Genomic DNA, 26,980 nt, shown 5'->3' on the forward strand with positions numbered 1-26,980 from the left:
TTCCAGCGTAATATAATGTGTATTAAAAGTGGTCATGTGAGAATGATGTTTTAAGAATTTGAGATTTGAATGCTTGCTTGGGAGTTGGGAACAAGAAAAGAGTAAAAATAAAGTAAAAGGCGAGAAATATGTATGAGCGAAACACGATTCAATTTTCTAAATCAGTAGAGAGTTTGACCATGACTTCTAAAATTCAAGTTGTAGCAGTAAAAAAATCCATATAACCTCTTAAGCCACTCATAGCACATAATGGATACGTTCTGGTTATGATATTTTACGAAATTAATCTGATAGGATTTCAAACCATTTGATCTTGGTTTTAATTTATTTCGATTTGAGTAAAAAATCATTTTTGTGAAAACGGTGATGAATATACATGAACAAGATCCCATGAAAAAATAGTTGTCACTTGTCACTTGTCTAGCAAGGACAAGAAGCCCCATTATTACAACGGGACAATAAACCCAGTCTAAAACGATTTTGGAAGAAAAACCTTCTGCTTCCTAGCAACTTGGGTACTAAAAAAGTTGGAAGAAATGTACATAAATGGCATGCCATATAGCTATCATACTTGCGCAAACAATAGCCTGGCATCTTTCAGTATCTACTATTTTCACTTTGAAGCTATTTTGCAAATTTGAAACTGAATAGGGCCACTGCACCAACGATATGCACCCGAGGAACCAGCAATGGACCTACTAAAATCATGAAAAGAACACCAGCAAGAGCTCAGTAAGAACATTGTGGCCCATCTTAGTGACTGAGTTGTACAGACAAACCTCATCCCCGCCCATGTAGGATCTTGTATTACACTCGTGACAATTTTAGAACCAAAATTTCCGAGGTTTAGCTATTAAACGTTGTTTTAATAGACCTGGAGACTCGTCTAACACTGATAATCACTTGCTTAGATTATAGGGATTGGCTCTTCAGCATTGCTGATGCTACTGAGACAAGGTGGCTTGGCAGCTCCATAATAGAAGAATGCCATCATTTTGGACAACTCGTCTGCTGTTCGGTTCCCTACTCAAGAATTAAAAGAAAAAGAAGATTAGAGATAAAATGAGGATTTGAGATCAAGCAACAAATGTCAAAAGAAATATTCCATTAGATAGACTTTAACCTTTCTCGCGGTGCATGATTTTCCCTGCTTTAGTAAAGATGAGCTCGGGAAAAATAGAGACTTGTAAAGCAGACACCAAGTCAACTTCAACAACAGCATCAATTGCTACACACTAGAGAAAAAAAAAACTATCAATAGTGTGTTTGGAATATAATTGCATAAAAGTTAAATGATTCAACTTACCCTTGGAGATGGTAGTCTGCAGTTCCAGATGATGTGGACAGCCTTCTCCAATTCATTCCGAACCATTTCATTTTCCTTTGGCCTGTGTGTAACACACAGCTTTCATAAGATAGTATTTGAAAAACTTACTTTAGACCTAAAGTAAGTTATTGAGAGAGACTTTGCACTTTGAAAAACTTACTTTAGGCCTTTGTTTTTTAAGGCTCAGCCAGTAACCAATTTTATGATAAGAAATCCCTTCAAAGAAAGGAGAATGCATGGTTTTTCGTCAATGAACATGATCTCAAAGAACAGCAGAGAGGAATATTTAGGGAAGAGATTGCCATCATGAAAAATATACAAATAAAGTTAGGGTTATTTGTGAAATAAATTATGCTGATCTCTTCTAGAAACGTTATCTCTAGAATGCCAAGTCTTCCAATATTTTTGAGTAAAAACCCTTTTTAGTAAAAGTTTACCAGGTCATCTTCACATAAAAGAATTGATATTTATGAAAAGACATAAAAGCGAAAGGAAAAAATTAGTGAATTCGGTGTCATTCTCCTCTAAGCTGATATGGACTGACAAGAATGACAGAACTCACCTTTTTTTATTTAGCACTCTAATTTAAACAGGACTCACCAATTAATTTAGTTTACTACACGTCTGATTTTTCGGTCCTAACTGTGAATAAGTGGGAGAGACTTCAAAGTGTTTGTATTAGTACTGCGAAGAGTAAGGAAATCTAGAGAGTGGATGTGCATACGCAAGCTACCATGTAGTAAACGAATTTGATTATCTAATAGAAGCAAGATAGATAAGTACAGACAACAGATAACCCTAGACCATCAGAGAAGCAAGTAGACTCTTCACTGTCAGGCACTGCATTTCATATATAATTTCAAAGGCTACATCTTTAATGAGAAATGCAGAGGGGCTGCGAGATCACCTTTTGTAACGATTATGAACAAGTATAATAAGAGGACTGATGTCCTTAAACACAGACTCCTCCCATTCTGCAGTGGTTAAGTCCTTAATTGGACGAATATAATCATCATCTTGCCATACCACTTCATTGTCACTGTCATAATTCTCATCATCATCATTATCTTTCTTAACGTTCTTGATAGTGATCTTGTTAAAGAATTGATCCAAGTTAAAACCCCGCCCATCCGCATCTTCTGGCCAATCAGGGTCTTCCTCTTCAACAACAAGAGGGTAATCAGCCAAAAGCTTTTGCATCTTTTTTCTTTTCTCAACAAGATCGACCTCTTCCTCAACATCAGGAGACATTTTAATGACATCCCTTATCTTCCTCCGCCATTCCCGCCTTTCATCCTCATCCATATGAAAGTAATCATCCCTCTTATGACCTCCATCAGATTCAGAATCAGATTCAGATTCATCTCCTGAATCTTCCTCTCCATTACCAAATTTTAGCAACTCTTCTAGCTTCGAAGCTTTTAATCCCTTTTGTCTGAGACCATGAACCTGATTTTACAGTTCATTGTCAAAGCAGGGATCTTGAAGAATATGAACATGTAATAGAGATTAACGGCAATGATGTAGTCCAAACAAATAAGAAAGGAAGTGGAGAGAAGAGCATACCAGCAATTGGGACGTCCAAAATCTTGGTGCTGACTGGCCACAATAATTCAAATTCAATGAAGATACAATAGAACTTCTCAGTTTGTTTCTCCTTTGAGGAATAATTCCAAACACTGAAGGGAAGCTTCTCAGGCATTTCTCCTCTAAATGTGGGGCCAAAAGCTGCAGCCTTAGACTGTTTTGTAATTCCATTGACTAGAAAATTAAAAAAAATAAAAAAATTGTAACTTACCATAAAGAAATTCCGTGCAATAAGGGAGAGAAAACATAGTTATGGCATGCAATTATCCCATTTGCTATATTTCAAGTTCATAATGGTTAAGGCTGCGTATATCAGACCCAGCGTGATCCGGCCCTTTCCCGGACTCCACGCATAGAAGGGGCTTCGCTTAGGTCACCACTGGCCTTTATAATGGTTTTATTGAAACACAGGGACTCTTCTATTATTCATTTTCCCGACTTATTTTATAGTGTTTTATTATCCAGTATCCTATGCTGGACCTACAACAAATGGGTTTAAGGTCAAATGCAAAAAAAAACATAGTTCATGAATTGAACCTTAGATGGATTATGCATTTACTCTGTATTTCTTTGTCATTCCTCAGCTATTAGTAGAAGAGGAATGGTGAACTTGATTTCCTCAACCAGCGCAATTGAGAATGCAAAAAGGACCTCTACAATCACCACAAGACCAAAGGGAAAAAGGTGTAGTGTCATATATGAGAAACGGTGAACTTCATTTTCACCAGAAATTGCGATTGAGAAAGCAAATAACATCTTTACGATCATCAAAGACCCAGGAAAGAAAAGTACGGCATCAAAAATTGGTACAACTGAAGAAATAACTCATAACCTAGATTCATCTTAGAAGAGAAAGGAAAAACCAGCTGTAAGAACAGCATTTACAGCACAGAGTAATCCAAAACCACAATATCATAATAAGAAAGTGTTTTCCTCTCAACATAGCAAAAGACCATATTCCCTACTTAGTTTTCTGTCATCAAGTCATGACTCATGTGTTCCCTATGTACAACTGTATAAGTCAACTCGTTTTCATGTTGCAGGTCCTTGTAGCATGTATATGTTCCAGGCAATTTAGCGCACTAGAGCGCTGATGTATCGCTCAGTCTCACATATCTCTTAGACCTAGCATTTGCTAAGTGGAACCTGGTATTGGTCGTAAACTCTATCCACATGAGTAATTAGCGCACTACACCTATTATATAACATTTCGCAAGTTGGGTGTACTTGATAATCAACTAGCGTACTTGATGATCAACCAAGTGCTCATAAGTTACTGTAGTCTGAGGAGGGATAAATCCCTGATTACAATGCATTTGAATATTCAGCCTTAACGAGAAGTGCATAGCAGTTAGAACCCCTGCTCCTGAACCCTCAATGTCTAAGGAAATCCACTAATTTACGACAAACTGTTACCAAATAAACAAATAGTAGAATATAGCTCTCTCATCCATTTCCAGTTTTAGGCCACCAATTACAGTTACCACTTGGAGAAAAGACCCCTAAGTCATAGACAAAACTTTACATACTTATCTCGATACTCGGGTTTTAAGTATGTTGTTTGTTATTCTCAATGGTCACTCCATATTCATACAAGATTCAAATTGAACATCATGCACTACCACAAATTCAAGTGGGGCAACTTTTCAAAAATAAAAATAAAATAACAAACATCATATTAGTGAAGTTTGTGACTGAAAGAAAAAAAAAAAAAAGACCTAGGTTTAATCCTAATTCAAATGTAGAAAACAACAAGCAAAACAAGCACAGCAGTTAAACTTGGAGTATACAACAAATTTAAAAGCACAAATTGCTTTATTCATAGCATCCAAACCATACTTCAAACAGGAAGATTCTGGAAAAAAAGAAACGATTGAGACTTAACCCCCCCAATTTCAAACGGAGAACCCAGAAGGAAATTACAGAAAACTCAGCTTAAGGGGAGGGACAAGTTGAAGAATTCTTACTTGGTTAGAATAATTAGTGTTTCTTGAGCTGGTACGATACACAGCTTCGATAATGAAAGGATTCAAGAAAGAGGGAAATGGTAGTTAAAAGGTACTATAATGGAGTGAAACCCCGTGGATGAAACTGCAGATTTTATGGCTTTTGAAGAGAGTTTAGTGATAAGGGAGTGGAAATTTCTCTAAAATCTGAATATCGAGTTTTTGCTTATTTTTTAGTGGGCGTTTGGATGGTGAAGTTTCGAATTTTTTTTTTTGAGTGCTTTAAAGTAAAAAATTTTAAAAATAGCTTTTTGAAGTTTTTTAAATTTCGAAAAATTATAAAATTTAACTTTAAGTGAAAAATTAAAATTTTTATGACGGAATTCGGAAAGGAATTTCGAAAAAAAGGAAAAGAAATTTCAAAAAAAAGGAATTTTTTTTGGCCAAACGGCCCTTAGTAACTTCAATGTCGTGTAAATTGTATTTGCCACAAAGCCTTTTTACACTTACTTAAAAACAATTTTTTCCTTCTTAAAAATTGTCCAAACATTGATTTTTTTTTTTTTTTTTGGTTGGGTTTTTCAATATATTCGGATGGCTTGATTAAAGAGAGGAAAAGAAAACCCAAAAATTAAATCTTCAGTCTCATGGATCCTCAGCTGTTTAAAGTTTTGGATAATGCTTTACTATTTTGCATTTGGAACCTCTAAACTTTGTCTTATATAAACTTTCATGCTTATTTAATTCCGATTTAGCTGTCCACTATTTGTTAGAAAGACCTCAAAATTTCAATTTATATCATACTTGTAGTCCAAACCTCTTGCTGAATTGATAAAAGAGTATCATCTTACTCCCTCTCTCCCTACAAAAGAATGAACCTTTTACTATTTGAAGAACCAAATAAGATTTTTATTGACCATATCTTTTACAAATAGTTTTTAAATATTTAAAATTATTAATTATTATATCTTATAGTATTTTTTATGTAATTTCTAAATATATAATTTATTTCAAAAAACTAAAGGATCCATGTCCCAATTTATACAAAAAACCAGTCAATGTGACCTCATGCTCCGAAAAGATTCAAGCAAATTAAAACAAAGGGAGTATTAAACTTTTACAAGTTAACTCAGGTACATTTTTCAATTCAAAGTATATTTACTCCCACAATATATAAAATACTCCCTCCTTCTGACTTTATGTGATACAATTCGGAGTACGAGTGTTAAATATTTAGTTTTTGGTGTGAATTTTAAATAAAATATAAAACAATTAATATGATCGGCTATATGTAAAATATCCCTATTTAAAAACTATATAAAAAATATTTTAAATTACCATAATAAGAATATAAAATATTTAAAAGACATACGAAAAAATTGTAATAAAAAAATTCCTTTAACTCTCCGAAATCAGCTGTATCACATAAATGGAATCGGTATGATATCGATCACAAAAGTAGTTACTATATCAAATAAGTTAAAATCTCGGAGAAGATTTACATAATGGAATCTTCGCAAAAGTAAAATGAATTTAACGATATGTCATTTTTTACCTCTTATTTTGTAAACTAAAATGAAACGAATTGAAAACAGAAACGTTTTATCCACACTTTTGTTAGACGCATAAACTTGGAAAATTTTCATAGTTACTTAAGGATTTGTAAAATATTCCATAATATACAACTTGGTTTTGAATTACAAATTGTACAACATATATGTTATAAATATACTCTAAAAATATGGTAACTATCCCTATTTAAGGGGAATGTCATCAAATCCTTTAAGTAACGTATGAAATTTTTCCTGGGGTATGGTAATCTGAAGGGTATATTTAGGCCCTAAATATTCTCTAATTTGTTAATTATTAATTATCAATATAAACATATTAGGTTACCACTACAACACTACCTCATAACAAACGCTCCATATTCCCTAAAAATAGGTAATAGTCGTAGTTGGTATGAAAATTGTCGATTCTTGCATCGTCTCTTCCTGAATCTCCATCTTTGTATACTTAAGGTAGGATATTGTACTCTAAGAAATAATGATGAATGTATCAATTCTGATTCAATACAATGGAGTTTGGCAAGACAATCGCAGATATGTTAAATTTGATGCTGAAGGGATTTTGATCAATTCGAGCTGCAATTTTGAAGAGTTGGTCACGACAATATCGAAGCAGATCAAAGGTGAGACTTGTACAAAGTTGATTGAAATTAAGTACATTGTTCAGGAAGGGTATCCACCAATTTCCATATCAAATGATATGAATGTACAATTGTATATAGATTTAAAGATGAAAAAGACAGAAATCACTTCGTATCCGTTATGCATAACATTCAAGGACAATGCAGTCGACAGAGAATATGTGAAAGCAAATAATTCTGCGATATCATCACATCATGTAAATGATTTAAATATACCATATTTGCTAGAAAATGGAGCAATAGGGGTGATATGTAATGGGCAAAACTTCGACGGCATAGATGAAGCTCAACATAGTATAATTCGAGACCCGACAAAGAAACCCTTATAAGTGTTATGAAACACTGCGCAATCCGTGAGAATTTTCAGTTCAGAGTTCAGAGTTCCTGTACAAAAAGGTATATTTAGTATTGTTATATAAATTTGTTCCTTGCAACACTGGAATGTTAAAACATGTATATAGTATATTGAAAATATGTATGCGTGTATTATTTAGATAGAAGTAGTAGAAAAGTATTACATGTTAAGTTGTATATATTATATTGCTTATAGGTATAAAATATAGTATTTTCATATTCAATATATCATATTTTTCTTTCAACAGGTATTGTCTCGTATGCGTAGACGACATGTGTACTTGGAATTTTGTATCTTCCAGATTGAACAAAACTAAGATATTCAAAGTGAGGAAGTTCAATAATGTTCACAACTGTTGGGTCGAAGAACGAATGTATACACAACGTCATGCTACATCAGATTTCATAGGATATCTTATACAAGACAAATATGTTGATCCGAAGACTGTGTATACTCCAGCAAATATAAGGCGTGACATGAAAAAAAATTCATGGTTTCGACGTGAATTATATAAAAGCTTGGAGATCGAAGGAAAAGGCGCTTGAAATGGTGCGAGGGAACCCAAGCAAATCATATGGAGAGCTTCCTAACTACCTTTACATGTTGATGCATACAAATCCTGGGTCCGTATATAGATTAGAGAAAACTGATGATGGATCATTCTTGTATTTATTTGTAGCTATTTATGCATCGATCAAAGGGTGGGAGTATTGCAAGCCAATCGTTGTTGTTGATGGCAACTTTCTAAAATCTACATATAGAGGAACAATAATCACCGCTTCAACACAAGATGCCGCATGTAATTTTAAAATATTGATGAGTTTAAATTATCTGCTCCTTCTAAGCTTTGTGTTTACTTGTAAGAGAATAAATAGAAGTGAGACTATCTTAGTTCTGAATAAATATGTGATTGTATATCAATTCCAAGTGGAGGATAATTAAGGTGTTTTGATCTTTTATGATCTCATCATCATATGTATGACGACGTAAAATATAATAGTATTTGTATTTCCTTACCTTTATTTCTCATTGAATGAATTATGAATCCTACTTTCCTTTGCTTATATATTGTAGTTCCTAGTTAGTTTCAGTTTATATTATTTTTGTGTTCGACTCTATTGATGAGTTTTCACAATAGTGTATAATATACTTCACATATAAATTAATACAACACCATACATACAATATACTTTTTTTTTTAATTAAGCCAATCACCCAAGCTATTATCACCTGTGGTATTGGGGGGTTTGGCAAGACCCCTACCATGTCTATAGATTGAAAAAAATAGTTTACATACAATGGAGGAGGGCATGGACCTTACCTCTTATACATCTTTCATGAGAGGATAACTACTATAACCTTACCTCTCATGATCGTCAATCAAAAGTTTCAACTAATAAAGAAATTCGCTTTGTCATACCTAATTCTAAAACTAGGCAGCTGCCACTTACCTAATTGAAAAGGCCCTTTAACATTTCCTCGGAGATATTGATAATTGTAATAATAGGAGTTATTACCAGTTGCAACTGCATTTTTAGCTAGCATATCTGCCAATTGATTGGCTTTCCTGTAGCAATGAGCTATGTTGACCTCTGTTTGATTCATCATCTGTGTCATATCTTCAACAATCCTTTGTACCTTCAGGTTGTTGGTCTTCTTAGCTATGAGAATATTGGCCACTATCTGAGAGTCTATCTCTAGATAGAGGTCATTATACCCCTATTGCAAGCACCATTGTAAACCTACCTTGGCAGCCATGGCCTCTATACAATTGTTAGGCCTACCTCTAATAGTTAAAGAGAAGGCCATAATCAAGTCACCTTTGTCATCTCTTACAATGCCTCCAAGGCCTGCTTTTCCCGATTCTTTTCTAAAGCTCCCATCAGTATTTATTTTTACTCTACTAGTAGGTGGTTTCTCCCATATGACTTGCTTTCAAGTAGCTATAGGTCTCCATGTTTCTATCTTTTCACAGAAGGATGTCCAAGGCCAAGTAACTGCACAACTGGGGAATGCCATTGATATAACTGCTTGAATAGTCCAACTAATCTGATGCTCCATCTTTTTGATAAAGAACTTTTTCTGTTCATCATATCTACATGAGCACCAATTCTTCCATATTTCCCAACATATTGCTATTTGTACAATATAGAGGATGAGTTTATGCACATTGTTGCTTGGCTTTACATCCCACAAATTTTTGAAAATTCTTCTAGCAGGCCATCTATCATGTCTAATGCCCAATGGAGCTCCAAAAAACTTCCACAAGTATGTAGCAGCCTCGCCTTCTATAAAAGTATGTTGCATAGAGTCCACAACTGGATTATTATAACATTTACATCCAGAAACAATATGGTGTCCCAAACTTAGCTAGAACTTCATCAAAAGGTAGCTTGCCAAGATACAGTCTCCAGGCCAAGAAAGAAAGTTTGAAAGGAATATAATTATGCCACAAATTGTTTAAAGCTTCATGTTTCTGCTTCCTGCTCCTAATAAGTTACCAGACATTCTTGTTGGAGTACTGACCATCTGCAGATGCATTCCATATGGCATAGTCCTCTTTATTTTGATCTCCGGTATCAATATCTGTGATAAGTTGTATAGCTTGATCTTTGAGTATATTTTTCAGATTATCTAAATTTCATCGATTATTCATAATGATTTCCTTCACTGTAATTTTCTTGCTCATTTCCATGGTAGGAAATAACTTTGCAAGTGCACCTTTTTCTGTCCAGTTATCCTACCAGAAGCTACTGTTACCCTTATTAATTTTCCATATCAGGTTCTTCTCCACTTCATCTCTCATCAGTGTCATATGTTTCCAAGTATGCGAATCCTCAGATGACCATTTTTTAGCTACAGAGTGTGCTCTGATGCAGTACTTAGCTCTCATAAAATAAGCCCATAATAAATTATGAGTTCTGAACCTCCACCATCTTTTCATTGCAAGAGCATTGCTGATATCCTCCATCGATCTTATGCCAACACTACCTTCATATTTTGGGAGGCATAAGTTCTTCCATGCACTCCAACGGTAATTTAATTTATCCCCTGAAGTTTCCTAAAAAAACTTTACAATTTTTTTTTTATCAATTTGAGTGTATCTTTAGGAGGACTCGTAGCAAATAGAGTGTAAATAGGGAGAGATTGCAGAACACTCTTAATGAGGACCATTCTTCCCCCACAAGTAAGCATCCTTCCTTGCCATCCATTCAGTCTTTTAGTTATTTTGGTAACCATGTTATCAAAATGTGAGAGTTTCTTCCTTCCCACATATAGTGAGCAACCAAGATAATTAAAGGGAAAGTTCTTCTCCATGAAACCCGTGACTTCTCTCATTCTGTTTATTTTGTGTGCTCTTGCTTTAGGGTCAGTGAGAAAGAAACTTTTGCATTTGTTGACCTTTTTCCCAGATGCTTTCTCATACCTGGTGATCTGTTGCATGACTAATCTCACTGACTTGTTGTGCCCACTGCTAAAAATTACAATATCATCAGTATATGCCAGGTGATTAACTTGAGGTCCTCTCTTATTCATGTAAAATGGAGTGAATTCAGGATTTGAGTGTAGTCCATTTAGTGGCCTAGATAATACTTCAGCAGCAATAATAAATAAGGATGGTGACAAAGGGTCTCCTTGCTTGAGTTCCTGAGATGAAGTAAAGAAACCCCCTATAATGCCATTAATAATAATAGAGTACCAGACATCAGATATTAATCTCCATATGATATTAACCCATACATCATCGAAACCAAATTTTCTGAGAACTGAAGATATAAAAGACCAAGACATTCTATCATAAGCTTTTTCCATGTCAAGTTTAATGATGATATTGCCTCCTCTGTTCTCTTTGCTGATTCCCTGAATAATTTTTTGAGCTAACATCATATTTTCAGTAATTAATCTACCCCTCACAAAGTCACTTTGATTGTCAGATATCAACTTAGACAAAATATGGTTTAACCTTTCAGCCAAGATCTTTGAAATGATCTTAATCGTAAAATTTGTTAGACTGATAGGCCTTAATTCTGAAAAGTTTGAAGGAGATTCTACTTTGGGTATAAGTACCAAACATGTATGAGAATAAAACTTGGTTAAATTATTGCCATTGAAGAACTCGTGAACAAAGTCCATTATATCCTCCTTGATGTTCTCCCAATATTTTTGAAAAAATACCCCATTAAAACCATCAGGGCCGGCAGCACTGTTAGCGTTAAGCTTAAAAATTGCTTCTCTAACTTCAATGATACTAGGAATAGATGTTAATAGCTCATTATCTTCTACAGAAAATAATTCTAGGAATGCAATACAGAAGTGAATGATCCATAATAGTGGCCTGAAGATTGAAAAGTTTTTCAAAGTTTCACACAACAGCTTTATTAATCCTATCGTCTCCCTGAACCCACCTATTTCTGTGGTTCTTGATTCTGTGCAAGCGCAATCTTCTTCTTTTATCTCTTAGAATACTGTGAAAATATATACTGTTATAGTCCACTTCCTGAAATCACTTCACCTGAGATTTTTGTTTGAACAAAGTTTCCTGTAATCCCATCCATTTCACATATTCTGCATGAGCTTTATTCAGCTCTTCTCTGCTATTTTCTATATTTTGTTGGAGACCTAGCTCTTCCAGTTGTTGTACCTTAGATTCCCAACTATTGAATTGTTCATATATGTCTCCAATGCTTTTTCTAGACCACTGACCAAGTTTCCTGCTCAATGTTTGCAACTTACTCTTCAATCTCCACATTGCAGCATTACCACTAACCTGCATACTCCAAGAGCTCTGTACCACAATCAAAAAAATCTGATTGTTGTGTCTAGAAATTTAGGAATCTAAAATATTTGATCACTTTTTGTTGCTCACTACGACACTTCATGAGTAAAGGCCTATGATCAGAACCTGTCCTCACTAAGTGTCTTATATAGCTGTGCTGAAATTTCTGTGACCATTGGTCATTAACAAGAATTCTGTCTAGCCTTTTCCATATTCTCTTCCTTGGTCTCCTATTATTGCACCAAGTATATTTAGCCCCTACATAACCTATATCAGTGAGACCACAAGATTCCATTGTAGTAATAAAATCAAAGCAAAAAGCTTTTGTGAGGTCTATGAGGTATCCCTCCAATCTTCTATTCTGGATCCATAATAACGTTGAAGTCACCTCCAATACACCATGGACCATGAATACCACAACTTATATCTTCTATACTTGTCCAGAGGTCTTTTCTCCCTGTGAAAGTACGCTTAGCATAAATTGCAGTAACATGAATCTCTTCATTATTACCATATTGATTACTACTCAGAGTAATTTGTTGTTCTTCATTGTTAACCACCACTGCTTGACCATTCCAAAAATATCAAATTTGGCCATTGACATTAGCCAAGCAATATTGAAAACCCAAAAACCTTTTATAGCCTTCTATCTTGTTACTACTAATGAAGGGTTCAAAAATAGCAACAAAGTCATTATTATTTTTGTTGATGAGATTTTTCAATCTGTGTATGGCTTTTTTAGACCTCACACCCCTAATATTCCAGAATATTGCACTAATCATGGAAAACTAGTGCTTGATTAGCTAGTTTTTGTTCCTTCCCTCTGTGAGAAGGTGTACATTTTTCTCTGGATTTTCTTCCTTTTTTTCTTTGCCTACTTCTCCCTCTATCATCTGACATCCATTCATCACTTTCCTCAATTACATCTTCACTATGTATTTTTGAGTTGTCTTTTTCTGAGTAACTGTTGGAGTCTGGTGGAGCTATTGCAATCTCTCCCTCTGTAGTATTCTGTTTGTCGGCTCTATTGTGCTCGCTACTAAATAAATCTACAACAATTTGTATTGGTGGTTGGTTTTTCACTTTAGTATCAATACAATATACTTATTGGTAATTGTGAGCACCTAATTTTTTACTGTGCTTGAATATTTCCCGCTCCCATCTTCCCACGTGTGTCCCCACTCTTTGTCCCCTATACTTTATCCCCACTCTACTTTCTCTTGTCCCCCATGCTTGTCCCCCCACACTTTGTCCCCTCTCCACTTTCCCTTGTCCCCCACTCACAAACCCCATACCCTATTTTCAGCCATTAAATCACACAACCCTCCCCCATTTTGGGAACCAGTCGCATAACCCCTTAAACCCCCCTCATTTTCCCCCAAGACCAAGCTCTCATCTCTCTTTCTTAAAATAAAAATAACAACACCAAAACAACAACGAAGATCTTTAACAAAACTGCTGTCAAACCAGCCCTCTTTTCGCCCCCTAAAACTTCCCAAAACAGGCCCAGAACACTCTCTTTTCGCACAAAAATAGCAGCTTCAAGGTTGAGTTCGAGTCCTCGAGGTCGACGTAGAAGTTCTCCGGTCGATGGTTCCTGTTGGTTGAGTTTATTTGTTGTTCATTTGGTCGTTGTCTCATCTTGTCTATTGAGTTACAAGCTCTCAACTTCAGGTTCATTAATAGAGGAAATCAAGACCCAAATTGACTCGCTCTATTCTTTTCCAGATCTTTTGTGTTATATTTTCGGGTAAGCATTTTCTTTTAAGTTGAAAAACCAATATAGTTGCATTCAATCAAAAGTTTTCTTTAAGATGGTAATCGTATGTATAATTCTGTTGTTTTACTCCTTTATTTTTTGCTCTGTTTGTCTTTATTATTAAAAGAGTATGTCGTTACATGATTGAGTTACATTAGTGAAAAGTGAGAAGCGCGTTACTGAAAACAGGAGGTGTTGCGCTGAGCGTTTCATTTGTTGTCGAAATGGTTTTGATTACCTTGATACTCAGATAGCTATTATCTTAATCCTTCTCCAAGAAAGATGTTTGGTATTGTTTTTCAGGACTTGTGCTAAGTGTGTAGTAGCATATATTTAGAATTGTTTGGTGATGCCTTTAACCATTACGGTTGAGTAATTTTCTTTTTGGCCATAGGTCAGTACTAGTATAATTTATAATTTAGACACAGGTTAGTCAGTGAATCTATTGTGCTAAAGCTCAGACGTCCTTTTAATAGAACTCACGCGTTAACCCACATAATTTTTCATAACTTCAAATCAGCTTAGGAAATGAACTAACTCATAAACACCGTTAGTATGCTTTAAACGCTATTAATAATAAATCATCACGACTATGGTTACTGTTCCCGTGACATGGTCGTGATACATAATCCCCAATTCGAGTGTGTGTTTCACGTGACTCGACCATAACTTCAAATAATTAAAACAAACTTGTTGTGAATGATGGGTATATTTTACGTAGCATGATTTGCGATGTGTACAAAAAATAACAAGTGCGCGACACCGTGTCTTGTTTAAATAAACTCCATAATTATTTTTTTTAATAATTAAAAGCGGATAAATAAAATATGGAAAATAATAAATTACAGTGTTATCCAAAATTAAATCAAGCCAAGTTGTAGTCAATAAAGCGACCGTGTTAGAACCACGAGACTCGAGGAATGCCTTACACCTTCTCCCCGGTCAACAGAATTCCTTACCCGAACTTTATTTTTGCAAACCAATAATAATAGAGTCAAACTTTTCTTTGACTAGGGATTCAAATAAAAGGTGACTTGGAACACCCGAAAATCAATTTCGAGTGGCGACTCTGTAAATAAAATAATTCCTATTTCAAAAAATTGTCACTTTAATTGGAAAAACTCTTTAACCCACCATCCATAATACACATTTATCTTTGGGGGAGGCATAAAATGGGTGTGACAGCTCTGGCAACTCTGCTGGGGACTTCAAGAATTTGAGCTTGTACATTTACTTTATTTGACTTTATTAATTTTTGTATATATTGTGTTTTTTTTGGGCCTAATGTGTTACTTGTCGAGTTTTTACCGTTTTGATATTTTTGAACTGTACATATAAATTGTATCTTCTCTCGCATCCCATTGAGTCTTCTGATAATTAGTTATGTTGTGTTTGCCTACCAGCATCACAAAATTTCTATTTTGAGATAAAGCCAGTTAGCCTACCAGCTTCTGGTGAAGGATTTAGTCACACATGTTTAGGCGGGAGAGCCGTTAGCTAGTCAGTGCTGTTCTACTACTGGTAATGCTTGACGCTCCTCGGCTCGGGTTGTCCGCCCGAGTAAGCCAGGTCTAGATACTATCTCCTTTAGGATTTACAAACTTAGAAGAACAAGCCACAAGCAATGAATATCCCTAGTAGGCTACGCTTTATTTGCATCATGTGCATTTGACTTAGCAGCGCTCGACTCATGGGCCAAGTTCTGTTTTAGGACAGGTACCTTGTGGAGACCATTATGTCATGTTATGTGCTACTTGTTGCATTATTTGGGAGGCTTGCCTGTCGACCGACTTTAGCATATATCGGTTGAACGAAGTCGGTTTTCACCGAACTACGCGGGTCTGATTCTCACCGGATGTGAGATACGTAGGCAAACCTCATCGGTTCCGGCCCCAATTTTCAAAAAAAAAAAAAATTATTTTCCTTTTCCTTAATTCCCTGTTTATAATTCTTTCCTTAGAAAATCCAAAAAAAAAAAAATATACTAAATCCAAAAATATTTTTTATAGTCCCACAATTGAGTTTTTATTTATTTATTTATATTCTTTTATGGAGTCAAAACTCGAAAAATCAGAATTTTTGTGTGTCAATAATATGTTTGATCAAAGCCTAACCCCGTGTCTGGCTAGACAGGTATACCATGAGTGGGGAAAGAGGTAAGTCTGAAAAGAAGCCCAGATCAGAAGGGATACCAGATTTTCTCATTGTCGATCAGATACCACAGTTGTTGTGGGATTGGTGGAGAGACTTTAAGGAATATGAGCGAAACCAGATAAAGAAATACTTGGGACATTTGGTTCACATGATTACTATAAAGCCTAGGAGGGATGTGATTGAAGCATTGATTCCGCACTGGGATCCTGAAAATAATGTGTTCCGTTTCACCGACTGTGAAATGACTCCGACCTTGGAGGAAATCGCCCATTTCCAGGGGTGGGGCCGCAATCTTCGCCGCCAAAGGCCCATAGTACCAAAAAATATGAACGAAGGTAGGTTTCTGAAGCTTTTGAACATAAATTACGGACAATATGAAGGTCTAGGAGGCAAATGGGTTAAGTTGGGCCTTTTGTTTCAGTTGTATGGCCTAGAATGCAATTTCGAAAGGAATGTGGGAAAATTGAAATCAAAGGAAGATAAGGAAACATGGAAGGTACATAGAAGGTTTGCATTTATGGTTACTTTTTGGGGGCGTGTAGTTTTCCCGGAAAGGGAGGGACGCATTGACATCCGCTTGGCAGGTGTAGTTGAGGCTCTGACCTCAGGAGGGGGTGATTATACTTTGGTCCCTATGATTCTTTCTTGCATTTTCCGTGCTTTAACTAGATGTAAAATGGGCGCGCGAAACTTTGATGGTTGCAATATTTTGTTACAGATATGGTTTTTGGAGCATTTCTATCGTCATCCTACGATCACTAATTTTAGTGAGCTATGGCCCAATAATACTTATGATCACCAGAAAAGAATTGACGAATGTGACTTACCAGAGGGGATTGGCGCCTGGAAAGAACTACTTCTTACTCTGTCTGCCAAACAGATCACTTGGAACTACGATTGGTTCTCCTCCAAAGAGGTCATTTGTGAGTATGCATACCACTCTTATTTGGTACTCATAGGATTGGATGGTATTCAGTTTTATGCTCCACTTCGGGTAATGCGCCAATTTGCACGACTACAGGAGGTGCCACCAACACGAGATATGAGCAAGTTCTGTTATGATTTTGGTAAAGATCAACCTCATGACGAAGAAGAAATTATGAAAATTTGGTATGCAAGTAAAGTATCGGAGTTGAATGATATGGTAGAAGACAGAGATCATGGAAAGGTGATCCCTGAATATATTACCTGGTTTCATAACCCTTCATTGCTTGGAGATATGCCTGAAGGATCCAACAGGAGGAGAAATGATCAAAGAGCTATAGAAAAGTTAAAAGAGGAATTGGAGCGTTCCCGAATGACCATATCTAAACAACAAGCCCAACTGCAAGCCGGAGTCACTCAGATTCGTTTAAATATTGAGAAAGATTACCAATCGGCCTTACGGGGCATGGATAAAGATCTAAAGCATGCTAAAAATGAGGCGGCCCGCTTAGAAGAAGAATTGGCAAGCACTATTGGTTTAGTTAGAAGAGTTGAGGCAAATAAAAATGCTGAAATGCATAAGCTGCAAGAAGACTTGAGTATCATTGAAGAGGATGCGCACCAACAACAATTGGTGTTTGATCAACAGAGAGAGCAGTTTACAAGAGAAAGGGCCCATTCGATACGTTCAAAGGGTCAGTTTCTTGCACAATTAGAAGAAACGAAAAGTCATCAACATGAAGATTTTGAAGTAGAGCGGCGTCAGTGGATGATTGAGAGAGCTGTGCTAAACCACCAGATTGAAGAATATGAGGGACGCGAGACTGAGATGGGTAACGCCCTCAACACTACCCATATATGGTTGCAGAATTATCACATGAATATGAGGCAAGCTAGAGAGCAAGTACTTCAATTGGCAGAGAAAGGAGCTTATATCCATGATGATCATCGTCATCTAAACAATGAGAAAGTTGGTCAACAGGCACGTGCCCTCGTTCCACAATTGCCGGGAGTGTTTCAGAATTTGTATGAGATGTTGGGGGGAGAGTGGAGGCCAAGGGATGCAGACCATTGATGATTTCAGTTTAAGAAAGAATGCCATTGAAGATTAAAGTTTAAGTGCAGTCAATTAGTTTTTAGTTTCATTTTGCATTTGTCGTATTTTTAATTTTATATTTGTCGCATTTTCAGTCATATATATGTCTTTAGAGTTTTTTTGAAAAAAAAAACAAAACAAAACAAAATTGTTATTATGTCCCCCTGAACTATGTAATGATCTGATTCATGCGGTGACATGATACGTAGGCAACCCACAAAAGATTCGATCAAAATATTTTTTCAATAATTCTAAGATGGGGGATCAAAATGAGGCGTGAGTAAAAAAAAATGAGAAGAAAATAAGAGTGTCAATAAGAAGCAACCTCATAAGCCGGAATGAAACATGAAGCCCCCAAAAGCATGTTAGAAATAGTGACAATGATAGGAGCATGGCACATTATGTGTGATTTCATATCTATAAAATGCTTAACCCTAACACGTTTGCTGTCTCTAAAGTTAAGCTTAAGGTGGTTGGTTTGTGGTGAAACTGGCAACATACCATTACTTCACTAGATCTAAGGGAGCAGTAATAATGGCCAATGATGATGAGATCGAGCTGATCAGTGACGACCCCCAGGGTCAATCAGTTGAACAAGAGTCAGAGGAAATAAGAAAATTGAGACAACAATTGTCTGATGTATATCAAGCTTGGGTGTCTGGTCAGCCTCCACCCCGTGGTCCCTCAGAGGGAACTTCCACTGTACCCCTGGCTACTCAACCACCGCTCCATGCAACGAGTGACCACATCCTACCACCAGGGTATGTGCCAAACTACAGCCTCCACGTTGCTCCCGGTACCTCTAATGTGCGAGCTCCAGTCGCACCGGTCAGGAACACTCCTCTAGTCGTGTCTGGCGCACCGGCATACACAATCCCGCCTCCACCTCCTATGACGAGGCCAATCAATGAGCCACCATCTCATGCTTATGATGGCCAATACTACTCTCCAAATATGGCTTTCGGGGTCTCGGCTCCATATAATCAGACTCCTCAGTACGAGTCACCAGTGGAAAATAAAAAGCTTGCCAAGACGGTTGAGCCAGATGAGATGGCCAGGAAAATGAAAAGTCTTGACAGAACATAAAGAACATACTGGGACCAGGGGTTCACAAAAGTGTTTCGTTCAATGATTTATGCATGTTCCCTCACATCCATTTGCCACCAGGGTTCAAGACCCCAAAATTTGAGAAATATGATGGACACGGCGACCCTATCGCCCATTTGAAAAGGTACTGCAACCAGCTGAGGGGTGCAGGTGGAAAAGAAGAATTGCTGATGGCTTATTTTGGAGAAAGTCTGGTGGGGATAGCCTCCGAATGGTTCATTGACCAAGATATCTCTCACTGGCATATCTGGGACGACATGGCCCAAGCCTTCGGCAAATAATTTCAATACAACATAGATATTGCGCCGGATCGCAATTCTCTGTCCAACATGAAGAAAAAGCCGACTGAAAGCTTTAGGGAGTATGCGATCAAGTGGAGGGAGCAAGCAGCTAGAGTTAAGCCACCCATGGATAACCACGAGCTGATCACTGTTTTTCTGGAGGCCCAAGAGCCTGATTACTTTTAGAACATGATGTCCGCAATGGGTAGGCCTTTTGCGGAAGCGATCAAAATGGAGAAATGGTCGAAAATGGCCTCAAGACTGGCAGAATTATAAGTCAAGCTGCTCTCAAAGCCACCACCCAAGCTATCCAAAATGGGTCGGGAAGTTTGGCAAATAGAAAGAAGAGAGATGAAGGGTCCATGATGACTTCGGGATCCAGGGAAGTTCGACGAGGGGCATCGCACCCTTATGTGCAAGCTCAGCATGGGCAATCCAGCTACCCTCAACATTACTATCCCCCGCCAATTCCTCAGTACTCCGTGGGAATGCCATAATATACAGTGTTTAATGCTAAATCATATGCTAGTCTTCCCAATCAACAGGCACGGGCACCAGCTCCAAGATTCCCCCGACCTCAGCAGCAAAATTTTCGGGCACCCTACAATGCTCGTCCTAGGCAGGATTATGGTCGAGAGCAGAAGTCGGTGGAAAAATTTACTCCATTGGCTGAATCATACTCTAGTATGTTCCAGAAGTTGAAGCAGATGGGCGTGATTGGACCCATCGCTCCACACCATATGCATCCTGATTCGCACGGATTTCAAGCAAATGCTAGATGTGAATACCATTCAGGTGCTCCGGGGCATAGCACTGATGACTGTTGGACCCTGAAAAGAGCCATAGAAAGACTCATTGTTGAAAAATTGATTGTAGTCACGAATGGCGAGGACCCTCCTAATGTGACCAATAACCCATTGCCAGTACACAATGATGTTCATTTTGTGGGAATGATTGGACGAGATCATGTATACAAGCCGGTTGGTCGAGCAAGAAATGACAGTGGTAACAATTCAAGAGGGAACCAAACTGGAAGTAAGTCCAAGCCTAGATGCACCGTTGGTTGTGAAAGGTGCCCAGAGCTCAGAGAGGGCAACTTTATTTGTTCCAAAAATCTCGAGGTTGGAGTTTCGCTCCAATGCTCCAAGCCCAACGTTATACGTACTTGGAGGTCACCCCATCACAAAGGAGAATCAGGGCGGTACGACGGGTATAATAGAGCCGATCATAATCAAGCCTGCCACACAACCCCGTATAACAAATACGAAAACCATCCCTTGGAACTACAACAAAACTGTAGTAACCTACAAAGGTAAGGAAATCATAGAAGAAGTGGGGGAAACTGGAGGTTTGACTCGATCAGGGAGGTGTTACTCTCTAGAAGAGTTGAGGAAGGCTAAGCAAATCAGAGAAGGCCAAATGCCAATAAAGAAACCGGTCACTGAAGAAGAGGCGGAGGAGTTTTTGAAAAAGATGAAAGTTCAGGATTACTCAATCATTGACCAGCTGAGAAAGACTCCTGCCCAAATCTCTCTGTTATCTCTGCTTATACACTCAGGAGAGCATGCCCGTGTACTAATCAAAATCCTGAACGAGGCACATGTCTCAGAGAATACCACCGTGAATCAGTTAGAGAAGATGGCCAATAGATTTTTTGAGGTGAACAAAATTTCCTTTACTGATGATGAACTTCCTGAGGAGGGATCAGGTCACAATAGGGCTTTGCACTTGATTGACAAATGTGAGAGGCATTATGTGAATCGAGTCATGGTTGATGGAGGCTCGAGTGTAGATGTATGCCCCCTCTCTACCTTGCAAAGTATGAAGATCAATACAGACAGGATCCGACCCAGCAATGTTCGCATCCGGGCTTTTGATGGCTCAGCGAGAGAGACCATTGGGGAGATCAACTTCACCATGATGATTGTGCCTGTTGATTTTGAAATTGTCTTCCAAGTAGTGGACATGGAAACTTCTTATAACTTTCTTCTTGGAAGGCCATGGATCCATACGGCCCGAGCTGTGCCATCCACCTTGCATCAGATGCTCAAATTCGAGCACGACATGCAAGAAATTATTGTTCACGGAGAAGACGAATCATCCATTTATAAAGACCCGTTAATCCTATGTATTGAGGCCAAGGAAGGATGTGAGTCTATTGTCTATCAGGCTTTCGAAGTGGTTGCTGTGGACTATGTTGAGGAAGGAAAACCCATTCTACATTCGCGTCTCTCCGCCACATCTGTAATGGTGGCTGCACTTATGATGAGACAAGGTTATGAGCCAGGAAAAGGTTTGGGGGCATCATTGCAAGGAATTTCAGAACCCATTTCTCCGTTCAGTAACAGAGGTACTTTTGGTTTAGGCTTCAGGCCAACACAAGCAGATGAAGACAAAGCCAAGCACCGCAAAAAGTATGGGTGGGTCTTGCAGCAACCTATCCCTTACATTTTCTGCACTTTTGTCAAGCCACGATTCAAACATGGCCAAAATGCCTCGGCGCATGCAAACATTGATGAAATTTGCCATGGCCTCAGCCAGATATTTTCTGAAGTGAATATGATCCAGACTGGTGAAGGCACTAGTCATGCCGATATGCAACTAATTGGCCCAGAAACCATGCTCAATAACTGGGAAGCAACTCCTCTCCCCACAAGGAAGGAGTCTTGGTAGTTGACTTTTGCAGTTTCTTTCTTTTGTACTTTGGGTTACTTTCAGGGTTGTAATCCAAATATCTTAGTATGATGGTTTTATTTTGACGTTAACCCTTCTATCCTTTCAAATTCAATGAAATGCAATTCAGTTTTATATTTTATCTTTTCCTTTTCCTAATTCCTGCCATTTTATTTCCATTTCAGTTTTGTTAATGCCGGCTTTAATAATATGACATGCATGCGGAATTCACGCCCAGATCTCAGAAAGCTGTCTAATTTCGAAATAATGCATCAAGATGTTGAATATGATGAAGATAAGGTTTTTGATGAAATAAAAAGAGAGTTGGAACAATTCGAAAACAAGCTTAGGCCCAACCTCAGTGAAACTGAGCCAATTAATATCGGAGGTCATGAAGAAGTTAGAGAAACAAAGATAAGCATTCACACTGAACAAAAAATCAGAGATGCCTTGATTTAACTTTTATTTGAGTATAGAGATGTGTTTGCTTGGTCTTATGATGATATGCCGGGTTTAAGCGCCGATTTAGTTGTTCATAAGCTTCCTACGTATCCTGATTTTCCACCAGTCCAACAGAAGCAACGTAAATTTAAAACAGACATGAGTGATAAAATCAAAGAGGAAATAATGAAGCAATTGAGCGCCAATGTTGTCAGAGCTGTACGATACACCACCTGGGTGGCAAATATTGTGCCCGTGCCAAAGAAAGATGGAAAAACTAGAGTCTGTGTTGACTACAGAGACCTGAACAAAGCAAGTCCGAAGGATAATTTTCCTTTGCCGAACATCCATATTCTTGTAGATAATTGCGCAAAGCATGAGATACAGTCATTCGTGGATTGCTATGCTGGGTACCACCAGATTCTAATGGATGAGGGTGATGCAGAAAAGACTGCTTTCACCACTCCGTGGGGTACCTATTGTTACAGGGTCATGCCATTCGGTTTAAAGAATGCAGGGGCAACTTACATGAGGGCCATGACCACCATTTTTCACGACATAATGCACAAAGAGATTGAAGTATATGTCGATGATGTCATCATAAAATCAAAGACACAGGCTGACCACGTGAATGATTTGAAAAAGTTCTTCGAACGGCTTCGAAGGTATGACCTTAAGCTCAATCCAGCCAAATGTGCGTTCGGGGTTCCATCTGGGAAACTCCTCGGTTTTATAGTTAGTCGGAGAGGCATCGAATTGGATCCATCTAAGATAAAGTCCATTCGAGATCTGCCACCCCCGAAGAACAAAAAGGAGGTCATGAGTTTGCTCGGAAGGTTGAACTACATCAGTAGGTTCATTGCTCAGCTCACAACCACGTGCGAGCCCATCTTTAAGTTGCTGAAAAAGGATGCTGCAATCAAGTGGACAGACGATTGCCAAAATGCTTTTGACAGGATCAAAGATTATCTATCAAAACCCCCTGTACTGGTCCTACCTGAACCTGGTAGGCCTTTGTTTTTATATCTATCGATGATGGATAATTCTTTTGGATGCGTTCTGGGGCAACATAATGCGACAGGCAAAAAGGAACAAGGAATATATTATTTGAGCAAGAAGTTCACAAATTATGAGGTTAAGTACACCCTTTTAGAAAGGACATGTTGTACTTTGACTTGGGTCGCTCAGAAGTTGAGACATTATCTTTTGGCCTATACTACTTACCTCATATCCAGAATGGATCCTCTGAAGTATATTTTCCAAAAGCCAATGCCCGCCGGCAGGCTCGCAAAATGTCAAATCCTGCTCACAGAGTTCGACATCGTCTATGTCACTCGCACTGCGATGAAAGCACAGGCTTTGGCCGATCATTTGGCAGAGAATCCAGTTGATGATGAGTACAAGCCACTTACCACATACTTCCCAGACGAAGAGGTCAACTCAATAGAGGAAGTAGTTCCAGACGACAACCCTCTATGGAAAATGTATTTTGATGGAGCTGTCAATATCAAAGGAGTTGGGATCGGGGCAATACTCATCTCACCTATTGGACAGTATTACCCTGCAACAGCCCGACTTCGATTCTTCTGTACCAATAATACGGCAGAATACGAAGCATGTATCATGGGTTTGAAAATGGCCCTCGATCTGGATGTGCATGAACTATTGGTTATGGGAGATTCTGACTTGCTTATCCGGCAAGCCCAAGGTGAATGGGAGACTCGAGACATCAAGCTTATTCCATACAGACAATGTGTACAAGATTTGAGCAAAATATTCAAATCCATCGAGTTCAGGTACATTCCCAGGTTTCACAACGAGCTAGCCGATGCTTTGGCTACTTTAGCCTCGATGCTCCCTTATCCGGGAAACACCCATATCGATCCACTAGAAATCCAAGTTCAGAATCAACACGGTTACTACAATACAATTGAGATAGAACCAGATGGTGAACTATGGTATCATGACATAAAACGATTCCTGAAAATGAGAGAATACCCAGAGCACGCCAAGGGAGATCAAAAAAGAACTATAAGGAGGCTCGCCAGCGGTTTCTTCCTGAATGGGGAAATTTTGTACAAAAGGACCCTAGATTTGAACTTGTTAAGATGCGTAGATGCCACAGAAGCTGAGCGGATCATGAGTGAAGTGCATTCGGGGGTATGCGGACCTCACATGAATGGATATGTTTGGGCGAAGAAGATTCTGCGGGCAGGGTATTATTGGCTTACAATGGAGCGAGATTGCTTCAGTTTTGTTCGCAAGTGTCACCAATGCCAGATTCATAGTGACCTGATTCACTCGCCACCTTCAGAGTTGCATCCCATGTCCTCTCCTTGGCCTTTCGTTACTTGGGGAATGGATGTTATTGGGCCAATTGAGCCAAAGGCTTCAAATGGGCATAGATTCATTTTGGTTGCAATTGATTACTTTACCAAGTGGGTGGAGGTCGTCACTTTCAAAGCAGTCACCAAGAAAGCAGTGGTAGACTTTGTTCATTCCAACATCATCTGCCGCTTTGGTATCCCAAATACCATTATCACTGACAATGCAGCTAATCTCAATAGTCATTTGATGAAGGAAGTATGCGAGCAATTTAAAATTATGCATCGCCATTCTACCCCTTACCGGCCAAAAGCCAATAGAGCCATTGAAGCGGCGAACAAGAACATCAAGAAGATTCTTAGCAAAATGATCCAAGGCTCGAGACAATGGCATGAAAAGTTGCCCTTTTCTCTTCTGGGATACCGCACGACTGCTCGCACATCTGTTGGTGCACCTCCTTATCTGTTGGTATATGGGACAGAAGCTGTAATACCGGCTGAAGTAGAAATTCCCTCTCTTCGGATCATTGTGGAGTCGGAGATTGAAGATGCAGAATGGGTAAAGACCCGATTAGAACAACTAATGTTGATTGATGAGAAAGGCTAGCAGCAGTGTGCTTTGGCCAGTTATACCAGCAAAGAATGACACACGCTTACAACAAGAAAGTGCGTCCAAGGCAATTCGAGGTAGGCCAACTCGTTCTGAAACGCATTCTTCTACACCAAGTAGAAGCTAAAGGAAAGTTCGCCCCAAACTGGAAAGGACCCTACATTATCAAGAAAGTGTTACCAAAAGGGGCCTTGCACTTGGTAGATGAAGAAGGACGGGTACCAGACATGACTATTAATGCAGATGCAGTCAAAAGATATTATGTCTGATATATACCCACTGTGGAACTTTCGCGCATGATTTTCTTAGATCGAGATGACGAAGGCTACCATTGCTCGCTATTCCAAGAAAGTGTCACCCTTTTGTTACCCCTTTTAAGTTGTATTTTTCTTCTTCCTTTGTTTTCCACTTTTTGGAACATGTGTACTTAAAAAAAAAAATCTGAGTCATTGAGCAAATTTTCTGAGTCATTGAACTACGTCCGACCTGATTCCGAAAGGATACGTAGGCAGCCTTACCCTGGGTTCGGTCCCATTGCAACAAAAATCCATATTCCCAATACTCCAAAACTGGGGCAGAAGTTTGTTTTTATCTTACGGTTTTTCCTGTAGAAACAGTTCCAAAGGTTGTAATTCAGTTCAAGGTTCCTTTCGACTTTTCCTGTTAAGAACTTCTGATCGATCTTTGAGAATACTTGAAGTCCCCATGCCAGGGGCATCAGCCAACCTTCCGCGTGTCGTATCTTAGTTAAAAAAAAAAGAAAAAAAAAAGAAGAAATGAGAGAGTCTTATCGGTGAAAACCCGTATGGGCACTGTAAGGCGACGATGATTAGAGAAATGAGAGAGGTCAGTTAGCGAAAACCCGCAAAGGGCGCTACTAGCCGGATGAGGGTCTTCCATGCTCCGACATGAGCACAACTAAGACAGTTTCAAGATGAACATTTGCGACGTATTTTGAGAATTAGACAGCTCAGACAGATCAGGCGTCCAGTCCAAAATGCATGTCATGATTCATTAAAGTCGGCACATATCTCCAGATAAGTCTCCTTATTTCTCTCCCCGAAAGGGACACCTTTTATTTAGACACAATTCCTTTTTCATTTCCAATTGCTCTTCTATTCTTTTCCATAATTTTTCCTAGATTCCCTTCCGGTCTAATCTTGCATCAAAAGCAAAGCAAAAATGGCTGCAAAACTGGCTACAGTTTCCCCGTAATACCGAGCATAATTTGGAGCATATACGGCATTGACGAAGGCAGGAATCCATATGTGATCTCTTTTGATAAGACGGACAAAATGTCTCAAAGAAACTGAAAAGGCCGCTTAAGCAAGACTCGCTTCATGGGAAAAGTTGATAAGCACTACAGACAGAAATTGGTTCTAGGTGAAAGACAACTAAGTTTGATTTTAA

At 38.3% G+C, this 26,980-nt stretch overlaps 1 protein-coding gene across 2 annotated transcripts; it reads right to left on the reverse strand.

The window, feature by feature from the left end:
* Positions 1–349: 349 nt before the first annotated feature.
* Positions 350–5,113, reverse strand: LOC107820166 (thioredoxin-like fold domain-containing protein MRL7L, chloroplastic). 2 transcript variants are annotated; one of them, XM_075226435.1, is made up of 7 exons: positions 4,882–5,063; positions 3,452–3,567; positions 2,894–3,088; positions 2,235–2,776; positions 1,307–1,388; positions 1,124–1,235; positions 350–1,023 (listed from the first exon to the last, which is right to left on the reverse strand). In XM_075226435.1, the coding sequence occupies exons 2-7, from the start codon at positions 3,467–3,469 to the stop codon at positions 908–910; spliced, it is 1,065 nt and encodes a 354-aa protein (XP_075082536.1). In that variant the 5' UTR covers positions 3,470–3,567; positions 4,882–5,063; the 3' UTR covers positions 350–907. The 2 variants fall into 2 exon arrangements, with proteins under 2 accessions (XP_075082536.1, XP_016501880.2); XM_016646394.2 differs by lacking the exon at positions 3,452–3,567 and having other exon boundaries at positions 4,882–5,113.
* Between the last annotated feature and the right edge of the window lie 21,867 nt (positions 5,114–26,980).

Source organism: Nicotiana tabacum, chromosome 12, assembly GCF_000715075.1.
Source record: "Nicotiana tabacum cultivar K326 chromosome 12, ASM71507v2, whole genome shotgun sequence".
In the NCBI taxonomy this organism is placed as follows: domain Eukaryota; kingdom Viridiplantae; phylum Streptophyta; class Magnoliopsida; order Solanales; family Solanaceae; genus Nicotiana; species Nicotiana tabacum.